The following is a 26294-nucleotide window of genomic DNA, read 5'->3' on the forward strand; positions in this document are numbered from 1 at the left end:
CATGTTATATCAAATATACCAAAAAATCAGTTCCGAAGACTTAACGCATATGTAGTAATGAAGTTGAATTTAAAGAAGAGATAAATAATATGGGACACAGATTCAAACAAAGAGGATATAATGGAAAAGTTATAGATCTGGAAATATTGGAAGTATCCAACATGAAAAGAGATTTGGGGTCTAGATATGAATGTGTTGATGGGAATACAGAAAGGAATGTTCCTTTAAGGTTTATTACTACTTTTGGAACTAATACCTTTAAATTTCGAGGTATAATCAATAATTTTTGGCACATTTTAAAATAAGATCTTTTTTTGGCATTTATCTAGATGAATATTGTAAATTTGGGTATAGGAGGGGTAGAAATATTGGTGAATCACTTTCATGGTATAAAAAAATGAGATATAACAAAACAAAATTGATTGCAAGTAAAGGTTGCAATCCTTGTGGTAGATGTACATATTGTAAAGTTGTTCCTAAAACAAAGTCATTTATATCTATTAATACTTCTAAGGTTTTTGATATACAACACTTGATAACTTGTAGGACAGAATGGATTGTGTATATGGCAGTATGTCAATGTGGGGCTTTTTATGTGGGCCAAACATCAAGATCTTTTAAAAGTAGAATGGCACTACATATAAGTGACATTAAATGTCAAAGGGTTCGAAGTGCCCTATATAAACATAAAATTGATCATACTACGGCACATTTCATATTTATAGGGATAGGTGCAATAGGAAACATCAGTATGGGGGAGACTGAGAAACATTTCTTTTAAATAAAAAGGAAAGAATGTGGATTTTGAATTTAGGGGCTTTATATAAACCCGGGTTGAATGAGTTTCTTTATTAGTGAGATTTAAATGTAATAACAAAATAGAATATAATATATGGGTATGAGTATATGTACTTATTGTTATGTTGCTTTTTTGCTCTGATAATAATATATATTTGTATATATGGTGTTTTTTGAAAATTGGGATATGTACCTTTAAGGGAGACATATTTAATAGAGTGATGAAAACACTATGTGTAATCCACTGATGACGCCCAAAGGGTGAAACCGGTTTGGAGTGTATTTTACTGTCTGCGAGCTAATAAAATATTTATGCTCCTTCTGACCTGTTTATTTGTCGATAGTGCAGTGCTGGAATACACTTTGGTGTTTTGTTGTTTAATTTCCGTGCACGCACTCTGTCAAATCGACTTCAAGCCAGTGGAGTGAATGATACTGAAATGCCATCGAGTGTTCCATTCATCAATATTTAAAAAGTTTTGATGAATGGACTATTGAATGAGTGTGGATAAGGTAAACGCAAGTTTGAGAAACTAATGCAAAAGCCTTCAGATATTCTGAAAGTTTTGGTATCAGGGGTGGGAATATTTCTGCAAGTGTATGTGGTTTAGGGTTGCTGTAAGAGCCAGGTATGGTGACAGATGTAGTGTTGTGTATATTTGTGTGTGTCTTTTTTCGTGGTAATGCTATGGAAAGTTTTTTTCATAAGGAAAGGTGCCATAGCAGGGTTCCGTGTAATAAATTAATTCTTCTTGCACATTAATAAGGTAGCACAGGAGGCCGTGCTAGCCCAAAACCTTACCCCTTACCTTGGAAAAACTTTTGTTCATAACACTACTAATATTGAGACAAATTATATCTGAATGTGTTGTGAGGTGCTGGTGATCAGATCACAAATGGAAACTGTTTTTTCCTTCCACAATCTTTAGATTTGTTGATTTTTTAAATGCCAGCACTGATATATTCATGCTGATCCTTGTGCATTTCAATAAATAAACATATGTTCATCTACATTTGTTTATTTGTTTACAGTGTAAATCCTACTAGGTAATATCCCGGAGACCTGGGGAGAAAAGCTCCATTTGCTTACATTGCATTATACTAAGTTCCAGTTAAACACAGAGTAGTTAAATTTCTATTTACATTTATACACAAACAGTAGTTACACTTCTATTTACATTTATACACAAACAGTAGTTACATTTATATATTCTAAGATTTTGTAGAAGTGGAAGTCATGAAAGAAAAACCCCACATGCAATTTAGTGGATTATACAGGCAGCAGTTATGCATAAAAGCTTTTTTGCCATCTCAGTGAGAGGTTGAGAGTATTATGTTTAAGGAGAGTATTTGGAGAGTGTTGTATCATAAACACAAAGTCTTAACCTTTTGGTTAGCATGTGTAGGAACAGGATTGGTTATGATGTTGTTTAAGCAGTGGTGTAAAGCTATTGAGTTGTTTGGAGAGTTTTAAATGTGTGGGGACACTATTGCAGAGTTTAGCAATGTACTGGGAGTGGAGCAGGTCTCCTGCAACATTATTTGACATTTGTAAGTAATAATAATTTGTTACTAGAATGAAGGTTCTTTTCTGGACAGTGTGGCAGTGATAACTTTTATAGTGCAGGGCATTTTTCTGCATGATAAATGAGTTTGTGTGTTGTAGCTAGTTGTGAATATGTTAGGAAGTTGTGTAGTTCAAGACAGTTTAATTTTTTAAGTTATGAGAGTGGTGGGTCCTATGAGGGAGATTGGTGGCAATTGCAGCTATTTTATTGTTTCAGGAGACAAGTTTCTTTCTTTGAGTATTGTTTAAGTTTGTTAGGATAAGAGCAGCATGTAAGACAGTCTGCAATAAGAAGGTGGTGGCAAGAGATCTTCTTGCAGTATCTGTGAGGAATCCATTGATCCTATAAAGAGAGCCTCGTTTCTGTTGTGTAGATTTAATGGTGTGCAGTATATGCTGGTCATATTTGAGATTGTCATCTATTATAACACCTAGAAGCTTACTGTGAGTTACAGTTTCAATGGCAGTATTATTTGCTGACTTTCAGGTAAAAAAATTGCTTTTGATTTTGATAACGTTTTGAAGTAAAATGTATTAACTTAGTTTTCCTGGGATTGAGGAGGTTTGATTCTTTGAGACAGGTTTCTACAAAGGAGAAATATTTTTAGGTAATATCTTGGAGTTTCTTTATTGTTGAAGCCACACATATTAATGTTGAGTCATCTGTAGACTGAACTAAACTAGCATGGTGAGTGGAGGTGCAAAGGTTATTAATAAATATGTGAAATAGCAGATGACCTAGGATAGAGCCCTGACGGACACCTGTAGTAACTAGGAGAAAGAATTACCAGATTTGTTGCCATTTAATGGCTTATTGCCTTTCAGATAGGTAACTAAGAAACCACAACAAGGAATATTGTGAACATCCTATTGAGGAGAGTCAAATAAGCAGTTGCTAGTGGCAAATGTCATTGATAAGTCTAAGAACATGGTGGACACAAACAGACCATTGTTTCTATGTTGGTTTATCATACTGGTAAAATGTAGTAGATCAGTTGTGGTACTGTGTTTCTGACAGCAGATTATTTGGGGTTATGTAATGCATCAGCTGCATGGTTGGCTGCATTTCTCTAATAGTTTGGAGGGGGGAGAGAATCGAGATGCGCTGCCTTTGTGCAGTGGTAGGATGTATGATTTTTTTCAATAGGGGTGGGACATATCTTTCTGCTATCAACCTATTAATTAGTTTGGACACAGGGAAGGCTATGAGTTCTGCAACCAACTTTAGGTAGTGTGATGGTAGTTGGTCTACAGCTATGGAAGTACTTTTTACTTTAAAGAGCAAGTTCCTTATGAGTGAAGTAGGTACTGGACTAAAACTGAGGAACTGTGGGTGGTTTTGATTGGACAGGGGTAGAGAGTGGGGCTATTGTCTTAGTGTCTAAGAGAGATAATAATGATTGTATAAGATAGGAATTAAACTGTTTGGGGATAGAGTTTGTCATATTGTCTGTTTTTGGAGAGGGAGTGGTCATCTTGTCAGGGTAGAGTAGTTTATTTAGTGATGACCCAAAAAGTTTTGGGATGTTTTTATGCTTGTCTTGTAGGTTGAAATTTTATGTTTGCTTATCCTGTTTGACATTGAGTTTTGCAAGGTTTTTAAGATATCCAAATTGCTGGAAGGCATTTTGAGTTCTATTATTATACCAATTTTCCAGGTTTTATCCCTTTTTGCGGTGATTTTTTTGTTAGCTGTGGTGCAGGGCTGGACTTACTATTTTATTACATACTGGTGGTAGAGTATTTAAGGCCTGTAAGAATACATTATTAAAGTGTTCTACAGCAGTACCCAATGACATTGTTCTAAGTACATTCCAGTTATATTGTTTTAGTGTTTCACTGAAAATATCTTTGCTGAAACTGGCTGTATTTTGTATTTGATTCTAGATAATATGTTTATCTAGGATATGGTGAGTTCTAATAGCATATGTTGGTATGTAGTCACTTATGATATCTGAGAGGCAGGCCTCTTTTGTCAGTTTGCCTGGTTTGTTTGTAAGAATCCAGTCTAATGTTGAGTGTCTCCCTGAAGTATAATTCATTCCACTAGTTGTGGTTATTAATTGAAGTTGTACAAGTTAATGGATTCAGTGGGGGTAGTAGAATTTATGAGTTGCCAGTCTATGTTTAAGTCTCGGAGTATTATAGTTTCATGATTAACATGTTGGAATATTCAGTACAAGTTGCCTTCAGCAGTATCAGTGTTATTCCCTGTTGGTATATAAATTGCTGCTAAAAATAGTTTTCCTATTGTGGATTTTTATGAGTGTTATTAGAAATTCAGCATTTTTAAATGTGTGTATTCCTGTGGAAGTAAGGTGATGTTTAGGGAATTTTAATAGATGATCACTACACTAACTGCAAGCTTGTTTACTTTATCATGACTGAGTATATTTTATCTTTGGGGGGGTGATCTCATTATCCTTTATATGTTTTTTTTAACCAGATTTCAGTTGCTATTATTACATCTGGAATGTATGTGGCAAGGTAGGCATGTATATCATGGATTTTATTGCACATACTTCTTGGGTTCATATTTAGTAAGGTGAGTTTGGGTTCCGTTTTTTTTTTTTTTTTTTTTTTTTTTGCTGTGATATATTAGGTGACTGGTTTATCTTGGGGTTGGAAGTGATAGATTTATGAACAGTGGGACCTGGTTTGGGATGAATATCTCTGCTAATTTTTTGAACTGATATTTTACAGAGGGAAGAGTGTGGCCTGTAATATTTTGGTCTTTGTTTGGTATTTGATCACGGATTTGGATACTTTGTTTTGAGATATTTATAGATAATAAATCAGATATGGTTTGTTTGTAGAGATAGGGTGTTATGGAGAAAGCAGGATGGGTAGATGTTGATAGTCTTTGTGAGGATTAGTTGCATTCCTAAGTATTTGAAAGAGGTGAATTTGATAATTGGTGATGAAGGCTAGTAGCGTGAGGAGGAATAGTAAAATAATCTGAGTTAGGTGCATCTTATTTAACTTAGTGTTTTTAACTTGTGTTTTATTGTTACTGTAAATTAGAATTAGAAAATATTAGGAGGGTACTGGCTTGATTATAGAGATGTAATTTGATAGTTATAGGGGGCAGGGATTAAAACAGTTTCAGAGAAATTCTAAGGTGGTATATTAGAGTAGATACTAATATTGGAATTGTATTGATTGTCTTCTGGAGGGAACTGATGGTATTGATTTCAGAATATATATGGGTAGTGCTATTGAAGTATAAATGTAGAGTAATATGGGGTGGGTGGAACTAGGGGTAGGGTAGGGGGTCAGAGTGAGCACATGCATTTGGGAGGGTGAATGAAGTGGGTTGAAAAGATGGCAAAGAAACAGAGAAAAAAACAATCAGTGACTGAACTTAAACAGCCACAAATCTGCTGCTAGAGATAAGTAAAAGGAAAATGCAGTTTGAAAGGCCTCTGTGCTAGAGGATGAAAGTCTTTATTGTGTTCCTGCTGGACACAGATTTAGTAGGAGTTAGTCCAATATCACCTTGACCTGACTAATGGTGATAACAGTAAAAAATGTACTTGACTGTTTCAACAGCTGTGTAATGTAAGGAGGTTTCTATGGTCATTGAAATACAAAGTCTAAAGACTACTCCAATCCCCACAGTTCAGCATAACTATGAGAAAATATGTCAGAATTCAGTAGTGCAGCTTTGGAAAAAACTGGCTCAGAACTGAGAGGGGTTACACAAGTAGAGATATAAACTTAAAGAAGGGAGACAGTGGACTGCTAAAAACAATAAATTGAGCACAGTTAAAGGAGAAAGCACCAATGGAACTGCTGTGGTCTAAGAAAATAGAGCTATTATAATGGACAAGGTTTCTTTTAGGCTGCCATAATATTTACAATTTGCATAAAATATATATCCCACAGACTTGTGTTCAAACTGCGGACTTCATTGTTATATATCATCTGTTTGCTTGTAGGGAGACTTCTATAGAAAAATAAAAACACGCTAAAGAGACAGTTGAGTGTTCTGAGTCAATATCGACTGTCCACAAATACTAGCTCAGACCTGAAAGTGGTTTAATAACTGACTTGGGCAAGGAGAAATAAAAAGGAAAGGGTGAGACCAAGGTTGACTTGCTTGAAGGCATGCAATTCCACAAAAGAAAGACAGAAGTATATAAATAATGGGATTAGCAAGTCTCGAAGAAGAAAAGGAAATATTAGAGAAAGAAATTGAGTAAGAGCAGTATGAGTAAATGTCAGTGTCTGTTAGGATGTAGAGAGTAAAGGCTGACCAGCAGGATGTCAGTAGAGGAGGGTTTACAGACTGTAAGGCTATTGCTTACAAACTAGGAGACTATAGCAGTTATCTTCACACTAGTCACTATGCAGGGGACTGGATGCCCCAAACACTTACTTAAAGCACAAGAGCAGAGGTGATACATAGCTTGTCATAAATAAATGGTGGGTAGGTTGTGTGTGTGTTTATGCTTTATGGATATTTCCAGTGAACTTGTTGAAAAAAAGAAAAAAATATATATACAAAGTTCAGTAGAAATCCAATTAAATTACAATGGGATGAACTATATATATATATTATATGACACAGAACACTGCCACCAGTAAACACACTGAGATTGTAAGTGTTTTTTTTAATAAAATATGCACATATAATATAATATGCACATACATGTATATAGTTTTAACACATACTTTTTGTAAGCAGCAAGACACCAGATTGAGATTGATTTTCATACTATGTTGCTTACAAGACTGTGTATTTATTAATTATTTCTTTGCAGAATAATAGTTCTAACTGACCTTTCTAATGGGCAATTTTCAGTTAAAATCTAATATCCAAAAAGTTAGAACAAACAATAATGGCATGTGTAAACAGAAGCAATGAAGTTTCAGAACTGTGAAAGAAAAATAATCAAATCATGTTAAAACAAACCTATGTTCATACCCATGCACATTAAAAGAGATGTCCACACATAAATATAGTTAACTTTATCCCAGAGTTATATTTTGTGTTATTTATGGATCAAAAACACTTCAGTACCTTCCAGATTTTTTTTCTTTTTAATTTGTATTTCTTTTTCTGCTATGGATCACAAAGTTCCCATGCCTTTGTCCCCTGCACCATGTGGTTAGTCACAGACTTCACCACTCTGATTTGACCATATATAGCCAGTCTGGATTCCCTCACTGGTTAGAAGAAGCTCCCAGGTAACTGCCTTCTCAGTAGGAAAAGGTATGCCTCAGGCTGCTGCACCTTCTCCATGGGGGAAACAAAACTTGCCTCAAGCTGCTGTAGCCTTCTCAGTGGGAAAAGGCAAGCCTCAGACTGCTGCTGTTTACCCTGAAGATCACCACTCATCTCTAATGCACAGGCACTTGCATTAGCATTTGCAAAAATGAGCTAGGAGTTATAGCCATCCTGGATTTCCTCACCTGCTATAGAAAGCTCCCAGAGAAACAGTCTTCTCAGTAGAAAAAGGAGTATCTCAGACTGCCATTTTCCCCTACTGAAGATTACCACTGATATTTACTGCCCAGCTACCTGCATAACCATTTGCAAAAACAAGCAAGCTATGTATCAACTTACTTTGCAATAGAAAGCTGTAATATTCTATGAAAGTTTAAAACATAGTTTATAGCAGTCTTGCTTATCATTTGGTATTGCTGGAGAGTATGAATGCAAACTCTGCACTCCTCTTGTGTTCTGTTTTCATTAGACTGTCTTGAGCAGCAACAACTTTCACATCCAATTTGTTTTAAACTCGAGGATCATAGAAGTGCCAGCTATGTGTTTTCTAGTCATTACTGCAAATGCCTGCAATGACTGATTCCAGCCGTCCCTCCTTTATCCACCCTTCTACTTCAAAAAAAAAAAATTTTCACATAAAGAAATCATTAATCTACTTGAAAACATGCCAACAGACAGCCCTCCTGTGGTTTGAACCGCACTTTTCCATAGTTTATCTACCACTACAGGGAATTTCTAACTCAGCTTCTTCATCAGATCTATAACATTTGATTGACATCAGTATAATGACAAACATCTTGACAACAGCACATATTATCCCCCACCCCCATCAATCTAAGACTCTAAACACCTGATGCTTCTACCTATATCCATCCTACCCACTCTTGGTAAGGTACTATAAATTTTGTTTTATCCAACTATCAACTTCATTCAGCAATACCATCTCTTTTACCATTAAATCACCTTGGACTTTGGTGCCTTACTGATAACATTTTCCTTAATATGGACAAAGGTAACAAGACAGGAACAATATTCATTAATCTCACAAAAGCCTCAACCACCAACTCCTTCTACTGTCTTTGCAGAACATTAGTATTAGTAACACATTCATCACCTAGTAACAAGACTTCTTGTCAGACAAATCCTTCCAAGGTATATTGGGCTTTTCCTTCTCTCAGTCCACATCTCTTTCGGTGGGAGGACCCCAGTATTCTGACCTAGCTCCTTTTCTCTTTTCTAATTTCATGAATAAATGGCCTTCTACTTTCCACTGTTCCTGTATGCTGATGACATGGTAATTTTTAGGTCCAGCCACAACCACTCTACAATTGAGATAGAAATGCAAAAAAATGACTCAACTCCCCATGTTCCTGACTTATTAACTACAAACTAATACTGTACTCCATTAAAACAAAAAGTATGCTATTTGGCACCACACAAAAGCAAAAATCATGCTATTTGGCACCACGTAAAAGCTTTTAAAAATTGCCATAGTCCCTCAATGCCACTACCTTTTGTAACACACTAATATAAATAACTTCTTCAAGTACTTTGGTTTCTGGGTAATCTAGTCACTAACATTCTTTACCATATTCTTCTGGGCTCGGAAAATCTCACCCTGCTTATCCAACTCCTCCAAGGCAGTTATAGACAGAATAGTACTTCTGCCTCAAATGAATATGGACTCATAATAGCCACAGCTTCCAAGAGAAACTCCTCCACAATCTAGAATATTGAAGACAAAGCCTGTCACTTCATCACTAACCCCCCCCCCCTCCTGTGAGTACCACTACCTCACCCTCAAAAAAGCCAGTGTAGTGTAGGACAGACCTGTTACTAGACTCTCCCATCTTCAAGCTTCTCTAACCTTACTTATTCCCACCACTGACTACCAAATTTTAAGCCAAACACATACACTACAACCTCAGAACTACCAAACTTTAAACCAAACAAACACACTACAATCTCAGAAGTACCAAACTTTAAACAAAACACATACACTACAACCTCAGAATTACCAAACTTTAAACCAGACAAACACACTACAATCTCAGAAGTACCAAACTTTCAACCAAACACATACATTACAACCTCAGAACTACCAAACTTTAAACCAGACAAACACACTACAATCTCAGAAGTACCAAACTTTCAACCAAACACATACATTACAACCTCAGAACTACCAAACTTTAAACCAGACAAACACACTACAATCTCAGAAGTACCAAACTTTCAACCAAACACATAAATTACAACCTCAGAACTACCAAACTTTAAACCAGACAAACACACTACAATCTCAGAAGTACCAAACTTTCAACCAAACACATACATTACAACCTCAGAACTACCAAACTTTAAACCAGACAAACACACTACAATCTAAGAAGTACCAAACTTTCAACCAAACACATACATTACAACCTCAGAACTACCAAACTTTAAACCAGACAAACACACTACAATCTCAGAAGTACCAAACTTAAAACCAAACACATACATTACAACCTGAGATGTCTTTCCCACACAGCTCATCCACTCCAACCCCCACAAATCAGGCTACACTACATAGGCTTTCCACTTGCTTATATATTTGCTAAATCTACTTAAAAATCAAGCAAGTCATTTTTAGATGTGTAGGTTTAGGTGATACCTTTAGTTATGATGTAGGATTTTCGGGTGAGTTCTGCAGTCCTTCGATCTTTTTGAAAATGTATGCAGCCTGTCTGCTGCATGTTCATTTGTGAAGAATTAGCCCACATAAAATCCATACACTTTAGTAAAAACAGTTCTGTTTCATATGTATGGAAGACAACTGTCAACACCCATGCATTCAGATCTGAATACTCTGAAGGGCTTTTGGGAGCTTGTTTGTTGCTTCGTTTCTGAGTTCTATAAACCTTCTTATAAATTCCTCTTGCATTGTGAGTGTTCAGTTGCCAGCTATGCAGCAATGCTGTATGACACTACCTCCTTTAGTGTGCACTTTCACTCTATCAGAGCTATCCTGGTGCTTTGTTTGCATACCCTATCCATATCCTATCCTATGTTATACTGTCTCCACCTGTGTGCTCCCTAACTTACCCGAACAGCACTCGATCAACTGATTCTCCTCCTGTTTCTTCTTGTCTATCTCACTCCTAAAAATGTAACCTGTCAACTGATTGCATTATTTGGTAGCAAGGAACATTTGTATGAACATATGGATAGCCACTATTACAGAGTGTGAATTTCTTAAAATTGATGTGATCTCTAAAAAATGATTTTAAAATCTAAGGGAAAAAGAGAAATACTACAAAAGTATGAAACTGTAAATAATTGCAGAGAGTAGCTATGTAGGAAAAAAAGGTATAAACATTCTGTTAAAATATTTAGCTAGAATAGTAATGTGCAACTCTAGAACTTTTTTTTTTGAACCACTATAGATGCATCTGTTCTATCAGAAATCATTCTTACAGACTCGGGAAATCAGAGGGTTGTAACCAGACTGAAACATGCTTATTTCCTAAGACAATGCGTGCTGTTTTCACTGATTCTCTTAAGGGCAGGCTTTTAGTGATGGAAATGGCCCTTTTTATCAGTACTACAAATTCTATATCTTAAGGGTACATGCGCTCAAGTAAGACACTGACTTAAAACGTTTTAAGTCAGTGCCTTACTTGAGCGCATGTACCCTTGAGGTCTAGAATTTGTAGTACTGATAAAAGGGCCATTTTCATCACTAAAAGCCTGCCCTTAAGAGAATCGGTGAAAACAGCATGCATTGTATTACATTAGATGAACATATATAGATATGTAATTGCTGATGTTTTCTGTTATGCTTTTTTCATGTTTGTTCTTTGTTTTCAGAATGCATGTGCTTCATCAGAATAACTGCTTTCAATGTGTTCTACAATGCAACAGTTGCTCTTGGGCCCTACTTTGTAGATCTGATCCCAGAAGGCCTTACCTTGACAAAGAATGCCAGTGTCATTCATAAAAATGAAGCCATTTTATTTACTGCATCTGTGATTAAAGGGTCCAATGTCAATTATCACTGGGAAATGGGAGACCAGACTACATACATCAATGCAGGTTAGTAAGCACATTTTTGGTTAGACAGTACACTGTTGATTTTATTTTTGGGTCAGTTAGACCTATAATGAATACCATACAAAGTGCCACACAAGTGTTAAGTTGATTTCTCCATGTATCTCCAGTTTTTACTCATATCTGCAGTTTTTATTTGGTTTTGGTTAGGGTATTAGATTTCTGAAAGCTAGTATTGAATGATCTTTGGCAGGGGATATATTGCTGGTGTTTTTGAGAGGTAGGCATTATTGGCTAAAGTCCTAGCTGTTTTTCTATTGGTAATTTTTGTTTCTCTTGTCCATTATATGTGCTGGATGCAGCTTGGACAGAAATAAGTAAGACTGTATTTGTCAGGCGCAGGTGCTTTCATTTTCAAGTTCTCTCATATCAACCTTATGTATTGAATAACTGAACATTTAGCACCTTAAATTGTACTTATAAGCCAATTTGAGTGGATTATTGCAACATACTTTTTGTTTCATTTAATTTCTACTCTTGAATCATTTAGTGCTAAATACTGTCTATGTCATTCATTTATTTCACTTTAAATATGATAAACTAGGGGCTATTCATCCAAATTGTATATTTAATTATTTTAAGAAATTAAGACTATAAGCACAGTTTTAGTGCTAAATGCAATTTTGCTCCATTTATTTATTTATTTATTATATTTTATAGACCCCTTTTTCTTATACCTTGGAATAAATGGAGGGTCAAAAAGCTGGTCTTAGTGCAGTTGTCATACGCCTTAGTATTTGGTATACTCAGGCAGTGTAACAGTTGTGTGATGCTCACAGACAACGAGTTATTGCTTAGCTTGACATGATCTGTTTATGAGAGATGCAAGTATTTAACTAAACTAGAGGCCACACTTTCTCATTCTAAAACATCCTTAGTGCAACACACATTAACACAGCATTGCACACACGCTCACTCTAAATGATCATATGCTGAGGCTGTGCTTGCCCAAGCCTCCAGGGCCCATTAAGAATAAAACATACTGGTATGACCACAGCTAAGAGTCACCATATGGTAGATTATCCTAAAGGCAGTGAATCAATAAACTTGGCAGACATGCATAGTAATGCACTACAGACTGGTTACTCCACAGTTAGGCACACCGATTCTACTCTCATGAGGCTGGTTAAAAGGAGAGTAACAGTGGGCTGTTTTTCCAGAGCAAAGATGGAACATAAATCAGAGAAATATGAGGTGGTGGTCTATGTGTGTGTGTGTGTGGGGAGGGGGTAAACAACCTGGCATGCAAACCCCTGAGGAATATGCAGAAAGACAGGTCAGAGCTCTCCATGCATTTTACAAATGCAAAAAAAACCTAGGTATTGAGAAGAATCCTTCCATTGCCAGTATGATGCCAGTGAACAAAGAAACGATGATTGGTGTTTAAAAATTGGCTAAATAGGTGGTGCCATTCTAGGAGGATCCATTGTATGTCAGCATGAGATGTTAGACTATTGAAAACAGTTTGCCAGGAATGGACTGCACCTCTTATTCCAAGGCTTCCATATACTGTCAAAATCTCCTGCCTGCACAGCGTCTTTTTTAAGCAAGGTCTATTTAATAGACCCCCCAACCTAACTAGTAAAACAAATCAAGTATAAGACCACATCAAGATGGTTCTACTCAGTGCTAGGAGTCAAAATAACAAGTTACCTGACTGTGAGTCTCTCCTGCATTTGTAGCACATTCATGTGTGTGTTCTTACCAAAACTCAGTTTACATGCTCTTATAGCACTCCGTCAGTACCTGGGTTTTGTGCATACCATATCTTTACACCTGATAAAAAAATGTGGTGCCATATCCATATTTGTTAGAGACCATATTACCTCTAGGCAGATTCTAAGACACCCAGAAACAGAAATTATTGAGATCCAAAATGCTCTAAAAAAGATCAGTTGCCACCCCATAGCTTGCTACAGGCACACCTCTATGTCCTCTGGAAACCATGTTAGATTCCTAAGTATTCTTTATGAACTTCCTATAAACAGAAATTCCATCATCCTGGGAAACATTTTATCTAATGTTTAACTGGGAAACCTGTGCTATAAATGTAGTCTGTGCGCAAAACCCTTTAGACTTCATAAACAAGAATTCCCTAGACCAAACTGTCAAATCTAATAGTGAACAAAATATTCTTGACTTGAGTTTTATAAAAGTAGCATCTATATGTTCTATTCTCATGGCTTTTCCTTCACCTACTGCTCTGATCACAAATTGGATACCTTTGCTGTTAAAATCTCTAAACTGTTATATGCAAATATCACTGAATTCAAGGACTTCACATTTACAAACCTAAAATTCTATAACAAAATCTTCAATTTACATATAACTGTTTTTATCTTTATTTATTTATTTTACATTTGTTGACCGGGATAGTCTGACTGGCTACATGTCCATTTTCAGTGGAGGCCCGGGAAGAAAAGCTCCAAGGGTAAGCAGATACAGCATTACATAATACCAGCATTACATATTACAGACTATTTACAGAGATTACATAAGTAAGCAAGTTAAACAAGTTTCACAGGTTACAGTTAATCCTGAGCACAAATCAGGATTAAATTAAATTACACAGTAAACTGATTAACAGATTTTTACACATTCTAGCGAGAGTTAGCCAGGCTTGGTAAAGTGACATAGCCAGTTATGTGACAAATGTTGTTTGAGTCTAGTTTTAAATTAACCTAAGGTGGAAAGTAAGGTAATATCAGGTGGAAGAAAGTTCCAGGATCTACTTACAGAGTTTGCAAAGAGAGAGTCACCAGCTGTGTTATTAATTTTGCTAGTCTGAATTAGTAGTTTGTTAGAGGATCGAAGCGGTCTAGGATTGTTATAAGGGGTGATAATATTTTTAAGTGCAGGAGTATTGTCCGGATTATAGAGGATTTTATAGGCCATAATCAGTTGGTTATACTGGATTAAGCTGGGTAGTTCAAGCCACCCAAGCTGGTTTAGATTGATGCAATGATGTGTCCTAAATGGCAGCCCAGTGGCAAACCTGGCAATGTGGTTGTAGCAAGTTGAGAGTTTGTTAAGGACAGGCTTGTTTAAATTCAAGAGTAGAGGGGATGCATACAGAAGGGTTGAATGAAGGTGAGAGCGAGCTATGGCAATTTTAGCTGGAGGGGTTAGGAAGGCTTTTATTCTGTAAAGTGACATTAGTTTCTTATTGATGGTTTTGATAGTTTGGTTAACATGTAGGTCGAATTTTAGATTATTATCTATGATGACACCCAATAGTTTTGTAGAGGGGTTGGGGAGATTATTGTGCCATCATTTGAATTTATGGTAAAGGTGAAAGTGGTAGACCTACGTGTTGGTGAAAATAACAGCATTTTAGTTTTTTTGGGATTTAGGATGAGATGACATTCAGAAAGCCAGTTTTCTATTGTATTAAAGGTGGTCTGGGTAGCTGACCATAACTCTATTGGAGATGTGGTCGAGCAAATCAGAGTAGAGTCATCAGCATATTGGATACAGCTGACTTTTGGGATGACAGTATAAAGGTCGTTAATGAAGATGGAGAACAGCAAGGGCCCTAGTATAGAGCCTTGTGGTACTCCAAGGGTGTTAGGTAGAAGGTTAGAGAATTTGTTCTGTCAGATTACAGCCTGCTGTTGACCATTCAGGTAGGATTGAAACCATTGAAGGGCTCTAGTATCTAGACAGAATGTTTGCAGGGTGTGGATTAAAAGTTGGTGATCAACCATATCTAATGCCTTGGAAAGATCCAAGAAGAGGGCTGAGGATATATAATTATTGTTGCGATTATGGTTCATGGTGTTGGTAAAGGCTAGGAGGGCTAAAGTAGTGCTGTGATGAGGATGGAAGCCATGCTGAGTGTCTGCCATAAGGTGATTCTGGATTAGGTGGTGCATGAGTTGTCTATGAATACATTTTTCCATAATCTTTGCAAGTGGAGAGAGTATAGCTATTGACCTATAATTGGAGAATTCAGTAGAGCTGCCTCCTTTGTGAAGTGAGATTACATAGGATATTTTCCAGATGGTGGGAATTTTAGCTTCTACTATGTTTCGATTGATTAGTATTGAGACGGGGTAAGCAATAGCATCAGATGATTTTTGTAGGTACTCGGCAGGGAGGTGATCAGCAGAAAGTGTAGTGGGTTTTAATTTTTTGATCAAGGTATGGATAAGTGAAGTGGTGACTGGTTGGAAGCTGAATGCGAGTAGGTTTCTAGGGGTGCTACTTTCAGGACCAGGGGAGCTAGGAGGTAGTTGGCTAGCTAGGGCGTGAATTGTCTCAGTAAAGAATTGGTTAAAACTGTCAGAAACATCTTCAGGGGTTTTATCAATAGTAGCAGCAGGGATTGGGGTTGAAGTTTGTCCAGGATGTAGTAGATTATTTAAACCTGTCCAAACCTTCTGAGGGTTATTTTGATTTACTGTCTGTAAATTACAGTAATATTGTTTTTTGTCTTGTAAAATGGATGTTTTAGTTTCGTTCCTGGATTGCCTGCATTTAATGTGATCTTGGGGATCTTTAGAAGAATGCAATAAAGCCCATGCTTTGTTTCTATGGGTAATTTTTAGTTTATACTCTTTAGAAGGCCATGGCGCAGTTTTTGCCATTGTTCTCTTTTAACGAACAGGTGCATGCAAATCAAGGATCTCAAGGAATTTGTTGTTAAAGTATGCTACTGCTTCCTCTAAAGGGAGGTGTTTTAGAATAGACCAATTACATGAGTTTAGTTCTTGTTGGAATTTGGCGGGGTCAACATTTATATTGTTTCTAACCTTTCTGAGTAAGGGTTGTTGGGAATTAATGGCTTTGTGCTTAATTAAATATGTGAGAAGGTGATCACTTAAGCCATCAGGGAGGGTACCACAGGTGTACAGTTGGGGGTGACTATTTATGAGTACCCAGTCAAGTATGCTTTCTTTTTGGTTGGGTTTACCTATCCTGGTAGGGGTGGATATGATTTGTGTAAATGCATGCAGGTTAATATGGGTGGTTGGGGATTCTGAGGAACAGGTGCCCCAGTCTATGTTAAAGTCTCCAAGTAGTAGGGTTTCTTGGGGATAGTGACATGATAGCCAGTGCAGGATATCTTCAAGTGTAGATATATTGTTACCTGGGGGTATGTACATACAGATGATATTAATGCATTTATTTTTATTAAGTTGCAATTTGGTGGCAAGAATCTCCGAGTTATTAATCTGAGGTGGTTGTATTACATCTATGGTGACATTCAACTCAGATTTATAGAGTACAGCTACCCTACCCCCTTCCTTGAAGCACGATCCAGCCTGTGTATGTTGTACCCAGGTGGTAACACTGCATTGTCTGTAGTGTTCGGTTTTAACCAGGTTTCAGATAAACAGAGAATCTCAGGGGAGTGGACATCCAGAAGTGCATGCAATTCATGTACCTTGTTATTAATGCTTCTAATAGTGAGATGACAGGCTGGGAGAGAGTTAGTTGGCCTATTAATTGTAGGTTTGTAGCTTATATTGCAAGTAGAGGGGGTATGTGTATCTGAAGAGGGTGGGCCAGGGTTGGGGTGAATATCACCACCAAGTATTAGGTTAAGTCTGTACTTGGTGGTGAACTTCAGCAATTTGTTTATTTGTTTGTGGTAGTGTTTGGATCTAGAGCTAATGTGCCTGGGGTTGAGATGTTGATAGACTGAACAAGATGTTGGATAGGACCTGGTACTGTAAGTATGGTTGAATGTGGGAGGATTTACAGCTGGGGTGATAGTATGGCCTTTCGGCACCTGAAATCACGTGAGAAACTGGTTTTCATACAAGGTAAGGAGGTATGGTGCGAACAAGAGGGGTATTAAAGAGGAGTATATCATTATCTGTGATTCAGCTAGTGAGTTAAGGAACTATTTTACCTGGTGATGCAACACTAGAAGATAGAGTGGTGAGGGAAAGGTACTGGAAGGGGGATGAAAGTATGCCAGATGAAAGCTAATAGGTGCTAATGAAATGTAGGTAGAAGAATGGGGGTGAGAGGAATTATCCCAGATGAAAGCAGATAGGGTCTAGAAAGTGGGGGAGTGGCTACAGTACTATAAATTTAGAGGTACTGGGGGCAGGAGGGAATTGGGGGCAGGGAGGGGAGTGAAGAGAGCCTGAGCGCAGTGAGGGCGAACGTAGCGGGGCTATTGCAGTTTACAAGGTTTCCTAAGGTGTCCTAAAGCTATAAGGTAAGTATTATAGTTCTTAATGTAAGAGTCAGTTTACTTAAGTTACAGGGGAAGGAGGCAAACACTCAAGTAGAAAAAGAGCCCTATGGCTGACCAAAATGGTGACCTGCTTAATTACACAGCACTGTAAGTGAAAGCTTAACAAATGCTTTTTGTGTGCAACCTACTCTGCTTAAATGCTGAGAGAAACTGTTTGCAGTCCTGTAGACTCCGTTTTGTAGGGAACTGTAGAGTTCAATCTGCTTAAATGCTGAGAGAAACTGTTTGCAGTCCTGTAGACTCCATTTTGTAGGGAACTGTAGAGTTCAATCTGCTTAAATGCTGAGAGAAACTGTTTGCAGTCCTGTAGACTCCATTTTTTATGGAACTGTAGTGTTCAAACTAAGTCACACCAGGTCAGTCAAGGGTGGAAGAGAGAGGGAAATCCTAAGCACCTAGATTTGAAAATGTATTACTCAAGATGTTCGTGTGTCAAGTGGTTATGCAGACAAATTCTGTTCTCACCTCATTAAATGTCATAACTAGATCAAAACAAAATGGGAAATGTAAGAGCCACGGTAAAAAGAAACACAATTAAAATAGTTTAAATCCCTGAAATCAGGGATAAGGCCAAGAAGTTACCAAAGGAAATGAAAATTGTCATCAGGAAAACAAAGGTATCCAATGAACTCAGACTAGCAACAGAAGCTAAAAAATACTAAAGATTCTTATATAGTCATATCAGGAAGTTAAAGAGTAACACTCACCATTGTACACAGCTGACTTAAAATGGAAACACCCTTTTGGATGCAGTGGATATTGCCAACATACTAACAAACATATTCACTACAAACTTCACCTTAGAGACAACTGTGCAAAACCCATTTATTCCTGAAGGTCTCCACCTCCAATTATCATTAAAATACATTTACTAAAAGCAGTTTCTAAAGCAAAAAATAAATAATCAATGGAACCTGATAATATACCCAACTGCCTGATAAACAGTAGTAAACATATGTGGACAGTGGCCTACCGTTTGACTAACGTGTATATTGTTGTAAGAAATTCCTTCTATATTGCACACCTTATAATCAAAGGGACTGTGCCTAGATCTAAGAATGCCATCGTCTCCATTACTCAGCCCTCATAAGGCCAGCCATTGAATACAATGCCCCCTTTGGCATGTATCTGACCAGACACATGCAACAACTGGAGCACCCACAGATGTACCTTACTAAAATGATACAAGGTCTAAACAACATGTCCTGCATGGACCAACTCAAAGCCCTGTCACTATACTCTGTATCCTACAGACTGCTAAGAGGTGACCTGTGCCTGGCATACAAAGCATGAGCTGACTCATTACTGATGGATTTACTGCACATCAGCAAGTCAAAAGGCAGCAGGAATTCTCAGTCTAAGAAAGTAAATCTGTTCTCTAACATCAACTGAAAGGCTTGGAGGGACAGTTATAGCTCCTAGAGGATACTGCTGATGTAGAACAGACTCTCCATCCACATAAAACAAACTTCATCCCTATTCATATTCAAGCACAACTTAGATCTTTAGGTAGCAAACAGAAAATTTACCCTGGGACTGCACCCTGTACTACTAATAGACAGAGACAGCACCTAAATGGTTTATCCCATGCATGGGTTTCCTCTAATTATCTATGATATACTCCAAATTATTCGCATTAGGGTAACATATAATTATCGACCATAGGATGGGTAAGGCCAATCTATAATCAAATGGGATAGATTATTTTGAGCACAAAAAGGGAAGTTGGCTAGGCTTAAAATGGTCCATAAGCACAGCTAGCCTAGTACTTAACTATGAATTATGAACGTATAAGAAAAGTCTCAAATGGACTACAAAGATGTTATTGACTAAATATAATTTAATTATGTAGTTTCTTCCTTGACAGACTTCAGAACTGAAGTCACAGTAAAATACAAAGTTAAGTATAGTTTGAAACTGATCATGTGACTAAAGGAAATGAGACAACTTAGTATGTACAACTGGGAACTATCTAAAACTTCTTGAGGGGGGAATTATAAAATAATGTTGATATTCAAGTGATCATTTAACTAAGGAGGATGCTCTGTACCTAATTCAGTCCAATACAATATATCTTTGAGTTTTAATTTATCTAAACTGCCCCCATTTAATTATAAAATACAAAATCCAAAGCAAAACCAAAAATAATAATTTATTGAACTTTGAATATATATTACAATGTTTAAATAAGTCATTATTCTTGTTCTTAGCCTTGATAGCATACACATGCTCACTAATTCTCCCTAATAACTTCCTTTTGTTTTTTCAGCCTAGAGGGCATCACAAGAATTGCATGTAGAGTGATACATTACCACCTACCATTGGACTCTGACAAGTATATCTGGTGTCTATAGCCTTCATAAAGATACCTACTCCTCTTACAACACCTACAAGGGTAGGTGCCAGGCTTTTTATTGTGTGGTCTGATACTTCATTTCCATGCTGAATTTCTAAAAAAGGTCAAGTTATAAAATGCCTTGCCAATAAACAATGGACTTTTGCCCAGTTTTTTTTTTTTTTTTTTTTTTTACAATTTCTGAGAAAGCAACGGGAAGGCATATATGTACTTGGTCTTTAGAATATCCTCATTTAAATTTTGCAAAAAAGAATGAAGTATTGCCCTTTTCTTCTGAAAGACCAGGTCTGTATTTCTTCTGTCATGGACTATGACCTGTAAAATATTGTAAATATAGTCTCTGTTATACTCCCCTTTTAGAAATAAATATGCCAGCATAATCATATTCTCATGGAGTTCTTTGTCTTTAATAGTACATGCTGAAAGGAGTATGACCTGATTTCTGATATTTTTTCTTAATGTGCAAAGGACATCTACTAACTGTAATAAAGTAATTATTCAAAAATATAGGCTTCTTATAAAGCCTAGAAATAGGAGTTGGTATTAGGATCAAAAATGATGTCTACATACAAAAAAATACATTTGTCTGGCTACGAAATGTAAAATTAAAAAATGCATATTATTAAGATGTCGTCAAAACAGAAAATTGTTTCTAAAGGATGACAGGAGCTGTAAGGCAAGTAAGTTGAAGCCATATGTGCCTTGCTAATACCCACCCTTATTATGTGCCTCCTGTTTCTAGAAGTGCAGAGCAGGTACATCATTTCTATCCATCAATCCACAACCTCCTTCTCCTATTTTTGTACATGGGGTTGGGGTGTCACTTCAACAGTGACAATCATCTAGAGCCAAGGTTTATACTGCCAGGTGGTTAGCCCTGCAGTGATAGATCTTCCACACAACACACTCATGCCTATGGCCAATTTAGAGAGTCCAGTATACCTACTGCATGACTTTGGAATGTGGCAGGAAACTGGAGCACCCAGAAGAAAACCATGCAAACACTGGGAGGACATGCAGATTCCACACAGGAGATGCCCCCAACAGAGAATTGACCTAGGGAACCTCCTGCTGTGAAGCAACAATGCTATCTGCTGTGTCACTGTGTGCATATATATATATATATATATATGTATTTATATATATATCTATATATATATATATATATATATATATATATATATATGTATGGGTCCATAGGTGTGTACTAGGCTAATGGCCCTGGAGCCTTTGCAAGCCTAGCCCATAAGATTATCCTGGCATTGTGCCACCCGAACTTAGTTCCCAGTGCCTCTGTCAAGTAGAGCCACTGGAGTGATCCCCAGGGTGAATTTTCTATTTCCCATCCACTTATCAAGATTTCTCTTGAAGAGGCCCAGTGAGGCGCTCCACTTGACATGTATGGGAAGTCTGTTCCATAGCACGGGCAGTCTCTGGGTTATGAACCTGTCCCTCCAGCTTGTTCTGTTGATTGTGGTAATGAGGTTGCGGTCTCTGGAGTGTGTAGCGTGGAGGGATTGGGATTTCTTTAGATGTAGCATTTTTAACAGAGCTGGGTCAGACATGGCTTTGTAAGTGAATAGTTGGAGTGTTTTTTTTAGTCTGTCCATATAGGTCAAGTTTGTGAGGTATTTTTGCAGCCTCTCCAGTTGTTGTAGGTGTCTAGTGAGGTACATGCCAAATGGGGCATTGTACTCGATGATTGGCCTAATGAGGGAAGAGTAAAGAGAGACAATGACCTCTTTCTTTCTGTATGCAAAATGCTTAGTAATGCGATGTGCCACATAGAAGGACTTTCTGACCCCAGTGGCAATGTGGTGGTTAAAAGAAAGGTTGCTATCAACCTGTGTTCCCAGATCTCTTATGAAACCTTCTGTGTTCAGTGGGCTAACATTGATGTGATAATTCATGGGAACTGGGTTTTTCTCAAAGGGGATGACAAGACATTTTTTGGCATTGAGCTTAAGGCCATGGTTCTGATACCAATCATTGGTCTCAGTGAGGCCTTTCTGTAAGATGTCAACATCACTTGGGGAGTTAATTGTGGCTCCTAACTTGCAATCGTCTGTGAACTTTGTCAGCCAGAGTCCCTTCGTGTTGGCCTGAACTTCAGAGAAGTAGACACCAAACAGGAGAGGAACCAGGACCGAATCCTATGGGACTCTACTTGTGACTGGTCAACAGTCTGACTTGGAGTCAGCTGCTTTCACACTGTGGGCTCTATCTGTGAGACAGTTTGCAACCCACCTAGTGGTATATATATAGAACTTATATATACCAACTCCAAGATCGTACTACAGTGAGGAAAAAGGTAAATTTCCTGATCTGCATTGTACTACAATCTCCATTGAAAATCTTCTGATTTTCAAAAACTTGATCTGATCGTCTCAACCATATGAATTTCGAGTTTCTGAAAACTCTATCAACTGGTAGGGACCCAATTTCATCTACTCCTAAAAGGTGTTCAGAAAAATCCACTTGGACTGATGTTAAAAAGAAAAGGCAAAAACCAGATTTAACTACTGACTCATCTATCAAAAAATTGTAAAATCTTGATATAATAATTTTTTTCCTTTTATGTTTTCACTTAAAGGAAATAAGTTTTACATAAAAGTATTTTTATATTCAAAAGGTAAAGGCTTTAATTTTTAATTTTTTTGTATTTTTTCATTGTCATATAAGCTACATACTTCTTCTTACTTATTATTTTCTTTATTTCACACAGAATAATAATCTTATTGATTCCTTATTTATATAGCTCAGATGTCTATTAAATTCTAACAAGTCTATTAAATTGTAATAAAATTCTAAATAATTACTTGTATTCCCTATATATTCTCTCTATACAATGTTTTTTACTGGATTTTAAACCAACTTTTTTTTTTGTATTGCGTTACTGTGTCTTTAAATCTGGAATTGTTATAATGTGGGAGGGAACATCGTATTCTGTTGAGGTAATCCTTCCTTGTGCTAACTTCCTTTCGACTTCATTTTGTAAATGTTTTTTCTTTTTTTTTTTATGTGCTAACTACTCCTTCTCCTTGAAGTCCCCCGTGAATTTTTATTTGAGATATTCTTAGATTTGATAAGTAAACCGTAATACGTTTTAATATAACAAAGTATATGAGAGCATATATATATATATATATATATATATATATATATATATATATATATATATAATGTCTCATATTGATGATATTTTAAAACACTTGTTAAGTAGCTATGATAGGTGGGTGAATGGATGTTAGGTTTCTAGGTTAACTGATTTTTTTCTTGCTGTTTAAGTTATGTACAAAACTCATTTCATCTTTCTGACATGAGTTTTGAGTGTGTTTTGCTAATTAAAATACATATGGATGGTGAAGTAGTTGATTTGTTATGCGGGTTGTATATTTGCTGGGTGTCTGGATTTTTTTATTCATGTTTGCAGTATTGTCCTTTTCTGATGAGATGCTGGAAATATGGTTAACCGCACTTCAATCTGGTGATATATCAATCATGTCTGCTTTCATATTTGAATGGAACTACATCTTATCTTAAATTTATGTCTGAGTATTCCTTGAATAAAATAAATTTTTTGGATGTGAGTGTTGGTAGTGATGAACAAGACAAGCTGTATACACAGATGTATAGTAAAGAGTACTATAAAAATAACTTCTCCACAGGATGAGCATGCATCCTTCCTATATCTATAGAAATAACTTGAAGGGAAAATTAGTATGCACATCTAGACTTAATACAAGGGAACATGACTTTGATATAGGAGTGAAGCATATGCAACAAGATTTTATTGAAATAGGATATAAAAAAGCAGAAGTGAAAGATTGTGTGGATGAGATTATTAGACAGAGATTCGCAAGAGGCACACTATTATTTATGAGAATGTTAACAGTGAATAACAAAGACACAGGTCCATAGCAGGCAGTGTAATAGAGTACTACTTACCTACTCTGGCGACATTAATGCATTTTATGAAATAATTAAAAAGAACTGGAAAATCTTAACTTCTGATAAGGTTAAAGAAGTAGTTGATGATGTGCAAGTTTCTCCTATAAAATTCAAACACACACAAAAAACTGTAAAGTTTTAGACAACTGTGAAAACAATAAGTGAATCCAACAGAACACTGCCACACGATAATTCCAAAGCCTTTACTTGTTAACGTTTTCGTGTACAAAAAGTAAATACACTTCTTCAGACAAGTATTACTGAAACCTCGTGTGAGTTTAAATATACTCACATACCAACAATCATACCTAATTACCTAACTAATACATCAATTAAACAATTTAACCATTTAATTTCATTTTAACCTCCTTAAAAACTGCAACTTGGTATAAAAAACACATTAAAAAAAACACATTTAGAAAAAGAAATTCTTGTTTAAAAACTAATCACTTGGACTTGATTTTCTTCACTATATTACAAACCATAAAGTAATATACAGAAAATAAAAATAAAAATAAAAATATTATTATGTAAATAAATACTAAATTCATAAGCTTCCATATGTTTATGTTAAACTCTATATATATAAAAACTAACACCATATAAAACCTTATAATCATATTCACATAATACAAAAGTTTATTACCTAATAAGCGCTTTTTGTTTTAAAAGGCATTTTATGGAGCATGTCCCATTAATCCCTGGATAAACATAGGCATTAGTTTTAAGCTGCCATAACAACTCACTTTCTTCCAATTTAAGGTGCCAAGGGCCACCTCTAGGGTTTGTATCTATCTTTTGAACCACATTAAACAAAAAACTATGATTATTATTTTCAATAATATGTTTTGCCAATGCGTTCGTTATGACGCCTTTAGAAATTGCGTATATATGCTCATAGATGCGTTGTTTCAAATGTCTTTCTGTTTTACCCAAATAAAAAGCAGGGCATAGTGTACAAGTAGCAAGGTACACTACACCCTGGGTAAAACAGTCACATCTTTGATTAATATAATATTTCACTCCCCTGATAGTAAACGTAGTTCCTGTTCTGATGTACTTACAATAAGGACAACGACCACATTTATACATGCCTTTATTTAACCTACACATTCTAAGGGGGGATTCTAATAAAATTTTTAATGATGGAGCTTTTCTATACACTATTACTGGTTTATTTCCTAAATTATTTGAATACAAACTCTGTGTCAGAAATTCCCAATTATTATTTAAAATACGACGAGTCTCTACTGCCAAATCATCGTATTGGGTAAGGAAACTGATGTTATAATTAACTTTAATTATACTGTCATTACTATTAATATTAGTGTTAACTTGTCCTTGACGCATATCAGTAGTTTTCACTTAGAGTTGATTCAGCTATAATGTCAACTACAAAAGTTTCATTTGCCCCCTTAAAAATAGGGCCCAATTGACCATTTTTTCGTTTGAGCTCCACTTCTTTAATAACTTTGTTAACAAGCCTACTAGGGTAGCCTCTATTTTTAAACATACCTGCCAAAAGATCACATTCATCTCTAAAGATGTTATCTTCTGAGCACATTCTAGAAGCACGTACGACCTGGCCCTTAACTACACCCCTCTTCTGAAACAAAGGGTGGGAACTAGAGAAGTGAAGAAAGGAGTTACTATAATGGGGTTTCCTAAAGATAGATGTGTGAAATTTACATTTTTCCAAGTCCTTTTTAATTTCGATGTCTAAGAAATTAATTGATACATCGTTATAATTGAAAGTAAATTTCAAAAAAGGAACAAAGGAATTCATTAATTCTATCAATTTTATAGCCTCCTCTTCACTTCCCTTCACAATCATCAGGATATCGTCTTGGTACCTGGTATACCAAACGACCATTTCCTTGTATAGCTGATGTGAAAACAAATAGGAATGCTCCCAGTAGGCCATGACGGAGTTTGCAAAGGTTCCACCACATGGGGAACCCATTGCTACTCCTGTCACTTGTAAGTACAATTCTTTCTTAAACAGAAAAAAGTTATTACTCAGAACCAGTTCCAGTAATCCAACTAATAAATCTATATCCACTCCTACTAGATGTTTATCAAG

At 36.4% G+C, this 26294-nt stretch overlaps 1 protein-coding gene across 1 annotated transcript in view; it reads left to right on the top strand.

Annotated features, from left to right (window-relative positions):
* LOC122796860 overlaps positions 1-23803 on the top strand; it is a 137915-nt gene extending 114112 nt beyond the window's left edge. Inside the window, exons 5-6 of the mRNA XM_044065603.1 lie at positions 11451-11675; positions 23694-23803. Of these exons, the coding sequence (XP_043921538.1) occupies positions 11451-11675; positions 23694-23803 (335 nt within the window). The remainder of the gene's footprint in view (positions 1-11450; positions 11676-23693) is intronic.
* Positions 23804-26294: the final 2491 nt, after the last annotated feature.

Source organism: Protopterus annectens, chromosome 3.part0 (genome assembly GCF_019279795.1).
Source record: "Protopterus annectens isolate FY-2018-M chromosome 3.part0, PAN1.0, whole genome shotgun sequence".
Taxonomy (NCBI): domain Eukaryota; kingdom Metazoa; phylum Chordata; order Ceratodontiformes; family Protopteridae; genus Protopterus; species Protopterus annectens.